This window comes from Galeopterus variegatus, unplaced genomic scaffold, assembly GCF_000696425.1.
Source record: "Galeopterus variegatus unplaced genomic scaffold, G_variegatus-3.0.2 Scaffold4388, whole genome shotgun sequence".
Lineage (NCBI taxonomy): Eukaryota > Metazoa > Chordata > Mammalia > Dermoptera > Cynocephalidae > Galeopterus > Galeopterus variegatus.
The window spans coordinates 142,120-152,007 of NW_007730499.1; the positions used below are offsets into that span (position 1 = coordinate 142,120).

General features: G+C 47.2%; 1 protein-coding gene across 1 annotated transcript in view; it reads right to left on the reverse strand.

The window, feature by feature from the left end:
- MAP6 (microtubule-associated protein 6) overlaps positions 1-9,888 on the reverse strand; it is a 93,973-nt gene that overhangs the window by 12,750 nt on the left and 71,335 nt on the right. The window contains exon 6 of the mRNA XM_008587426.1: positions 8,179-8,375. Coding sequence (XP_008585648.1) covers positions 8,179-8,375 — 197 coding nt within the window. The remainder of the gene's footprint in view (positions 1-8,178; positions 8,376-9,888) is intronic.

Sequence of the window (9,888 nt, forward strand, 5' to 3'; positions counted from 1 at the left end):
TACCAATAGACCCTTGAACCTTATTGTGAGGATTAAATAAAACCAAATGTGTAAATGCAAATAAATGTCCATTTCTTTCCCGTAGGCTGTGCCAACTCTGCGTTTTACAAAAGCCAAACCAGAGACCTGGGGCAGATTCCTAGTTCAGATCTTTCTCCACCACCCTAGGTTCTCTCCAGGCAGATGTGTTCTTCTGAAGTACAGGAAAATAATTGAACTAGGTGGCTAGGGGGCTATGTTGTCTGCCCTGTCATTTAATTATTTATTTTTGATGTCATTAAATACCTTTTCTAGATTTGACCTGCTCAGAAGAACTAAATAAATTCCAAGTTGTACAAGAAATATTTTTAAAAGCATCCTTGGTTGTTTTAATACCAAGAAGGCAAAGTCAAGGACACAGCTGACTGTCTCAGTGGGCTGCCAGGAATCTGATAATCCTGCTGATGACCCTTTTTAAAATGGAAAGTGCTGGACTAAGGCAGCCAGACAAAAATGGCTCAGCTCTTGTCTAACTCTGTGCTACTAGAAACCTGCAAATCAATTTTTTTCCTCCCCAACCCCCATCTAAAGCAAAGGACGGGATCTTGAGCAATTAATCAAAATTGGTTTCATGTGTGCAGAAGGGATCAATTCAAATGAACGTGTAATTACAGAAGTGGAAACTGCACCAGGTGATTTACAGGGTGTGCTCAGAGAGGAGGGACCAGATGAGAGGCTGAGGGAGGGAAGGAGGCCAGCAAGAGCCATCACTAGTCTTCATCTCAGCCTGTGTGGCAGGGGGAGTGGATTTACCTTGTGTGGTCCAACTACCACACTGTTTGGAACCAAGGGTGGTAAGTAACTGGGAAGTGGTGCTCAGCAAAACTACCCGTAAAATGAACAATTGACACCTTGCAGTTTACAGAGGACTTTTTTTTTTTTTCCTTTTTGTCTTTTTTCATGACCGGCAACGGGATTGCACCCCTCGGCGTTGCGCCCGCCCCTTGCTCAGCCAGTGAGCGGGAACCGGTCTGTATGTGGGATCTGAACCCTCTGCGGGAGCGCCGCTGCGCTCCAAAGCGGTGCACTGTAGCAGTGCGCCACCGGGCCGGCCCTACAGAGGACTTTTGTATGCATCCCCATTGGACCCTCACAACAGTCCTGTGAGTCAGAAACAGGTATTCCTTCCTAGCAGAATTCTTACCACCTGCTATCCCAAACTCTGGAAACAAACAGATTCAGATAACATGCTATCTCTTGCTGGCCAAACTCTTCCTTCATGAATTTGGAAACCAAATAGATTTGGACAGTGATGTATTATTGTTATCTCTTAGAGAAATGAAGAGACTTGGCCAACGCCACACAGCTAGTAAATAGTAGAGCATGGATTTACAACCAGGCCTGCTGGCTCTAGTCCTGAGCCCTTCTTCCTATGACATGCCCCTGAGGGAGAAGTCTTTCTATCATCCTAGAGTTAAGAGCTCTGCACTGAGCACAGGGTGGGATTAGCCAACCTCCTAAGATAACCCTGTAACCAAAAGCCCATGATTTTGTGAAGTCAGGACTGTTTAGAAAAAGTGGCTACATAAAATACAGAGACATGCGGGCCCAAACAGATGCTGTCCATTCTAAAGCCAGCCACTGACTGCTCTCTGCTCTGCTGTTGCTGTGACCCCTCTCAAAACCACCCCTTTCATGTGAGCAGGGACAGTTATTAGGCAGAACAAAGCCCATGGTGAGTGTGGAGGCAGATGATGAATACTGTCATTCATTCACTCACCCACTATTCATTCGACAAACACTTTAGAGGACGTTATTGGTGGTAGGCACTGGGCCAGGAGCATGGGCTACAAAGATGGACAGAAGAATGTGGCCCTCGCCCTGGGGGAGCAAGGCCTAGTGGGGGGACACACACATGAGCAGATGACACAGTACATGTGGTAAGTTCCGTGATGAAGACACACACAGGAGCATCTTACCCAGCCTGGGAGGTGCGGGAAAGGCCTCCTGGAGCTGTCCCCTGAGCGGAGTCTTGAAGGATGAGTTAGCCAGGTAGAGAAGCAGGAGAAGGGCTTTCTGGGCAGGTGGGACGGCGTGGGTAAAGGCATGGAGGTGAGAAGCAGCATGACACTGAGGGAACAACAAGCTTCCGCAGGCCACGAGGAGCCCACGGATGGTTTAAAGCAGGGTGCGACACCGTCAGACTTGCATAGTCTAAAGACCCCTCCAGCAGCTTCTACCAGTAGCCGTGGCAGAAAGTTATTTATCTCAACACCTGAGCTCTCTTGGCCTCAGATAGATGTCTGGGGCCATCTGTTGAGATAGTTATATACAATGCCAAGTTAAGTGATGAGAGCCACTTATATGAGGACAGGGGACAGAAATTTAAGCTGAATTCTACTGTTTGAAATAAAATGCCCAAAATGGTGGTTTCTGATCCAATGCTCCAGGTAATGGATGACAATTTTATCTTGGTATCTCGAGTACCAATCATATTTCTTATGAATGAAAAATCTGTTGGACCTTTCTGTATTTAATAACCACACATTTCAGTTATCCAATCAGTTAATTTAGTACCCAAAGGAGAAAAACTGAGTATTTGGCTGAGATGGTTGGTCAGGTCAGTCAAAATGTTTGAGCCAGTTGTGCGTGAAGACCTGATCCAATTCTTATTTTCCCTCAGTTTTTATTGGGGTCCCAAGATTTTGGTGGGGGGGCACCTCAAGATTTAAGGAGGTTACTAGGTAAGCCTTCTGGAGGGCCTGCGAGGGCCCAGCTAGACTCTGGCACTGGGGGTTTGGGTTTAGTTTCCATTGACCCCACTTGTCTGAGAGCTGATTCATTTCAGGCCAACCAGCCTCCTTAGGGTGAGGAGGAGAGACAGCCTGGGCTGTGGAGCTGCAGGCCTGGTCTCCGGGGCTTTCTATGTCTTCCAAGCCTGACCAAGCTGGCCAGGCACCTCCTCCCCTTCGAGTTTCCCTTTCTCATCTGTTACCTGGGGCAAACACCTGCTCCATGAAGTCGGACGGTTCAGTGGAATGACACATAAGGAAATGCTTTGTAAGCAATAAGATATATAAGTTGTTAGAATATTATTATTTAAGTCTGTGGACTCTTCACTCCCCAAATCTATGAGAAGCAGGTTATAAATTTTTAAACCCTACTAGGGGTAAAAAAAAAAAGAGGGAAGAATTTCACTAGAACTTAGATTTCACACAAACTCTAAGGAAGAATTAAAATACATTTACAACTAATTTTGCAACAATGACCTATTTTAAAATTAGAAGGCTGGTTTTAATCTTGCTTGTTAGCTGTTTTAGGGAGGCAATATGAGTGGTGGGTTACGGATTGGCCTCCTGCGGCTCCGGCAGCACCAGGAAGCACGGGGGACCACAGGTGTGCGGGGCTCTGGGTGAGCCCCCATCACGTGGACAGCACAGATAATGCGACAAGGCCTCCCCTCCCTCCCGCCTTCTCCGTGCCCAGCTCTTGCACGCTCTCTGATTCTGAGTGTATCTTACCTTCTCTCCTTCTCTTAGGTCAGTCTCACTGTTTCCATACGTGTGCCTCTTTCTCTGCCTGCTTCTCTCCTGTCTTTCTCACCACTTCTCTCAGTCCCTGTTTTGTCTCTCCCTTAATGGATCAAAAGAGAGCTGAATAATATACTTTTATGCATTTGTCTTAACAGTTTTTGTGTTTTCTGTCTCATATAAAACTAGATAGGTGGGTGGATGTTCTCTATTCATCTGAAAAACAAATATATAGTGGTTTTTCATTTAAATAATCCTTGATTGATTCCTACTACTGGCCCACCCCCAACTCAGAAATCCAGGCCAGCCACAGAATAGAAGTCCCACACTAGTCCTAGCCTAGCAAGAGCGACTCTGTGGTTGCTGCCCAATGCATGGGTGGGGGGGGAGAAGCATGATGGCAGAGCATGCGGGGTGTGGGGTGCAATCTGGGTGCATGGAATGGAGACCCCAGTTAGCAAACTCCCACTCACGTGGCACCAGGCCTTCCCACCACTAAGCTCTGCCACTCTCCAGCCTTTGCCTCGGCCCAAGCCGGGTGAACTACCCCTCAGAACCTGAACTCCACAACTTTGCTCATGCAGATCCCTCTGTCTGGCATGCCCTGGCCACCCCCGGCTCTGTTCACCTGATCAGCACCTACCCATCCGCTGAAGTCCTCCCTGCTTCATGGAACCTGCCAGAACGGACTCCTTCATGCCCCACTGTGATCAGAGGCAGGGTCTCAGTCATCCTGGTGTCTCTAGTGCCCAGCACGGTGTCTGGCACATAATAGGTATTCAACCAACATTTATTGGAAAAATGAACAGTACAAAATCTTTTGTCTCCCACTTTACCAGAAGGATAACAAAGTGGGCAAACTTGACTGTAGCTCTGAGGTTCCCACCCAGTGCCCCCACTTTCCCACTCCCAGACCTGCTCACCTGCCTTTGGACTTGCCCTGCATGCTCTGCACGTCCACAGCCCACTCACTGTCCAAGGGTCCCTCTGCCGTGAAGCCTTCTGTGATTCCCGCCCCGGTAGGAAGAAACGTTCTTCATCTGAGTTCCCAAGTACTGATCTGTTGTTACCTTATTTGGACCTCTCCTGTGGCTGTTTCAGCACCCCCATGTTAGGCACACACATAATGTCACCCCCATAATTTCTCTGGGGGTGGAACCTCCAAAATGATCATAGGTTAAATAAGCAACTGAAGGCATCTCTGCCATCCCTTGGGAAGAGAAAAAGCCAGAACTGACAGTCCTGCCAGTCAACAGGAGGGGGTTAGAGAGTCAGAGCCCAGCCTCCCAGCATGGCAAGGAGGTGCTGGGCACAGGCAGTCACTTGCCCCGGCAACATGGGATCAAAACGTTACACTACCTTGTTGGCCAGTGCGTCTCCCGGTCCATCTTCGCTTTTCCCAACACTTAGCTCTGACTGCTTGCAATTAGTATCTGGGAGGCAATCTAAAAGAGTCAAGCTGCATTATGGAGAGCCCCAGGAAAACTGCAGGGCACAGCTCATCTTGTGGAGAGCGGCTCAAATGGCAAAGGTTGGTTCCTTCACCTACTCAGCTGGGCCTCACCAAGGAAATAAGATCAAGAAAGTGGGTTCGTCTTTAGCATTTATTTATAATTGGAAAAACTGTTTGTTTGTTTGTTTGTTTTTCTGAGCAAGCACAGACCACAAGCACGTCACAATCAATTGGCTATACATGAATATTTTTGTCATTCTCTTACTAACAGCAGGAATGAAATAGCACCAAGAGAGGTGTGCGCTACACATTACATAGACAATCTGTGGTATGCAACAAAACCCAGGCCACAAAATCAAAATTAGACACTTCCTGTCTGCCTTGGAGAGGCAAAGCTGTATGGACTGGACGGGAGCCCGGGCAGAGAACAGAAAGCTGAGGGAAGCCAATGCACAGCTTTAGGGGTTATTTTTGCAGGCAGGTGAAGCAGACAATGGGAGAGCTTCCATCACAAGCTCTCTTGCCAGGGGAATATGGGAAACCACAGGGAAATGTACAGAAATGAGTGGGACAGGCAATGGAAGCTTGGCCACCTTCAGAAAGGCATCACCAGAACACTGCTTGTGGAACCGAAATCAGTTTCATTCAGTATGTCTGGGATACAAAACAACACTGGCTGAGTTTTATTTGTAAACAGCAGAAATCAAAGGAATTTTCTGGCCAGTGAAGTGACACATTCAAGAGTCAAAGTGAACTACAAACAGGGTTTTCTTGGGTGGGTGTGTTAAAAAGAAGGGGATACTGGCAGGTCGAAAAGACCTACAGGTCACCTAAAGCCTCAGTGGGACAGGGTAAGAAATTTCGTCCCTGGGGCTATAAGGTGGGAAAGGAAAAGGTGGGTGGAAAAGCCTGTGGGGTCCTTATGGTCAACTATGATTTGGGCAACACCAACTCAACTCAGTCACTGAGATCAAGTTGTGCATCCTTCTGGCTGTGTTGCTGTGGATTTCTTTATACTGTCCACCAAGTCTAGCCCAGTGCCTGGTGCACAGGCATTCAGTAAGTGAATGCTGAATGAATGATGCCCTGTGCATTGTAAACTTTGATTTACTTGATCTGCAAAAAATATGATTATTCTATGGAGAAACCCAAGTTGTGGCTAATGTCGACATGTCTGACTAATGCCAAATCTTGAGTACTGACATACACTGACAAGTTCTCTGGATGCAGTTAAGATCGTGTTGATAGGGTTCTCTGGTAAATGTTAAGATTAGGAAGCAAATAGCTGGAATCAGTACTGAGATCTACTCTATAGTCATTCCTAGATAGGTATTCAAAATTTGTGACTCAAACATTGAGACCCGCTAACGCTTCCTACCTGCTCCTCCTTCCTCACAGTTCTGTACCCTGAGATAGAAAGGGAGTCGCAGCAGGCCTGACCAAGCACTTCATGTCCGGTATTCCTGTTCTGTTAACAATGAAGGCCCACGGGACTGGCCAGTTAGCTCAGCTGATTACAGTGGGGCCTGGTAACACCAAGGTCAAGGGTTCGATTCTCCATACCGGCCAGCCGCCAAGAACAAAACAAAACAAAAACCCAGGATCTACCTCCACAAAACAGATACATCAACAAATATTTAAAAAAAAAAAAAAAAAGAATTAATGATTAAGGCCCGCATAGCACATGCTGTAGTAATATGCAAAAGACTTCTCAATCTGCCCCAAGGTGGCAAACAGAATAGTGTAACCGAGGCTACTACCTGAATGGTCAGAATACAGGAGAGCTTGTGGAGGCTCTGCTTCCTCCAGACTGCGAGGACCTGAAGGGACTTCTGAAGTAAGGAACTGCGTAAACCTTCACTCTTTGCCACTTTCACTACAGACGTACAACAGCCCGGCAACTTCAGAATGCTGGGCATGATAAAGACTTTAAGGACATGAGAAATAAAGTCTGCTGAGCAATATACACGTCACATTGCAAATATAATTTTTCTGGTAGATATTCTGGGTTCCCTTACAAGCACTGGGGGTCTTTCCACGACGACACCCTGACTAATCCCTACAACACAACTCTAGCACAGCTAAGGTGGCACTTGCCACCCCTGGGGGATTTGGCCACACCGACACGTGACACAGAACACATTGAGAGCTGCTCTTATTCATTAATGAGGTCAAAAATGCGTGCTAATCACTTAGCAGGGCACTCTCCTAGTCTGCAGCTAAGTCACAGAAAGCCCCCGAACCTGAGGCTCAGCTCCCCTGTCCTCTCTGGGGAACAGAGCAAGGAGCAGATCAGAAAGGGAGCGTAAACACTGCCACACTTGCCATTATATCTACATCCCACTGGAGCTTCTCAGCAATGGAAAGTCACATTCTAAGTACACTATCCCTACACCTTGAACTTCTTCCTCAGTTGCTCTGGAAAATCAGCAGTACTGGATAGGCAGTCTGCTGAGGGTAAATAGAGGAAAACAGTCTCCTCACTTCTGTAATCTTCCTAGGACATCTAGAACATACCTTAAACACCTAACCTTCTTACCACCCTGGCCTACTTTTAGTCATCAGTGGCATTTCTATTTCTTGGCATACAATTTAAAGCCCACTAATGGGAAACTAAACACAGGCACACATTTCTAACAGGAGATTCTATAAAAAGATTACTTAAACCTAACAGACAGAAATCCATTTTATTGACATTAAGGCCAAGGTTGTTTGTTTTTGTTTTTGTTCTTAATATTTCTACAAAATCTGTCAGTTGCTGAAGCCCAAACTGGGCTTCTGTAGCACATGATAATTCTCTGATTTTTTGGAAAAGAACACATTTACCTAAAGTTCACATCAACCAGTGACACAGACCTTGGGGAAGAATAGGAGGAGGGGGCCCTACAGACACATGCAAGCACCGGCAGGAGCCCTGGCCACCTCCCCTGTCAGCATGTACTCTCGGCTGACGGGGGAGGCATGGCCAGTGAGTGAGCAGCTTCCTGGGGTTCCAGAGTCTGGGGGCCTGGACGCTGGGTGCCCGGCCACCCTCATGAGGAGGCATGCCACTCAGTCTTCGAAAGAGGATTGAAAGAAACCCAAGCAAAGAGCGCCTGGAATACTCAGGACCAAGGCAGATGAGAAGCCTCTAATTAATTTTGTGGCCTTTTTTTGTTTGTTGGTTAAAAAAGAGAGAGAGAGAGAAGAATAAAAGGAAAGTGCAGTGAAATTTACTCTTTAGCCTCAGCCAGTTTATTGTTCATCTCTTTACTTTGCTCCTTGTCGTCGGGCTTGGCGGTGCTGGGCCCCTCTGCACTCTTTTTCTTGGCAGCCTGGCCTGACGCTGCCTGCTTGTCTTTGGCCTTCCTAGGGGCCTTATGGCTCACTGAGGTCTTTTTTGGTTTGGAACTCTGAACACTAGGTTTCTCCACCTGCATAGCGAGACAGACAGACCGCAAACACAGAACACAAAAGGGGAGGGAGAGGGAGAGAGAATTTAGAGAGAAGACATCATTAATTTAAGGATAATGGGAATGATGAGGTTTGACACTGATGGAGCACAGTGTATAAAGTATTTTCAATGACTTTAGGGTGTTTGACTCCCTGCCCTGGACCTGGCAGGCGGTGGACCATATCACTGTTTGGCAATATCTGCTGCCCTAACCTCATTACCTATTCAACTCAGGCACAGGCACATGAGTTGCTTTAGCCAATGAGATGTGAGAAGTGATGTGGGTTCCCTCCAGGCAGAAGATCCAAGGGTCAGCCTGTGCTCTGCAGTGCTCTCTTTTCCACCACCCCGAGTCCCAGACTGGACGAGAGGCACTGAGGAGTAGAGCCATAGCTGACCCATGATGGCCATCTATGCATCGGAAACAAACCCTGGTAGATATAAGATGCAGAGATTCTGGGGTGGTTTCTTGCACAGCATAAGCTGCCTTATCCTGTTTGTTTCTAGGATGGGGAGCTCATATGGAGCGGTGTTCTCACTGAGATGCTCTGGGCCGGGAGGTCTCCAGACTCAGCAAGGCATCGGCACTGCCCAGCCACCCACTTCTTGTCTCTGCCTGGCTCCCTTGGCCACTGCCCCCAGAGCAGCTGTCCCAAGCCCATTCTGCCCACCCCAAGCTCCTTCCTCTAGCTCTGTCCCCCTCATTCTGAGGAGATGCCCTTGCCTTCTCTTTCTCAGAGATCTCTGGAACTACTGGGCATGATCCTTCAACATGCCACCCCCTATCCATCCATCTCTAGATCTAACTTCCCCAACCTTCCACCTTTCTTCCCTTGAATTTTCTTTTGTCCAATGTCAACCCCATGTCTGTGGATGGACAGAGCTGATGTTGGGCTTCACAGGCTGGGTCATTCTCTCACTGAGGTCCAGGGGTTTTTCATTCACCCCTGATCTATAAATAAGGTAACCAATCCTCCTGGTTTGCCTGGAACTGGGAGGTTTCTTGGAACATGGAACTTTCAGTGCTAAAACTGGAAAAGTCCCAGGCAAACTGGGTCAGTTAGTTACCTTACCTATAACCTGGTCCTGGTCAAATAGGAAACTCCACTTGAGTGCAAGACTTTAGGGAAAAAGCAGAGAAAAGGCTATTTAGATTCTCAGACATTTTCTGCTATTATACATAGGAGAGCTGATACTTGCACAATTCCATGTGGCCTGACATCAAAGAATAAGCAAGGCTGCTAGGCATGTACGATTCCTGCTTTGCTGGTTATATCTCCAACATGCTTCTCCCTCTCATGAACTCATACTGAGATGCAAATGAAGCAGGGTAGTGTTATTATAGGAAAATCCCTGAATCCACTTTCACAAACTGTTTATTTTAGTAACAAATGACTGGGAACACATCCTGCAGCTGATGTGACAGGTGTGCTGTGACAGACTGAGAACTGCTGCTGGATGGTGTTTATCCAGGGAAGAATGAGAGAGGGCAG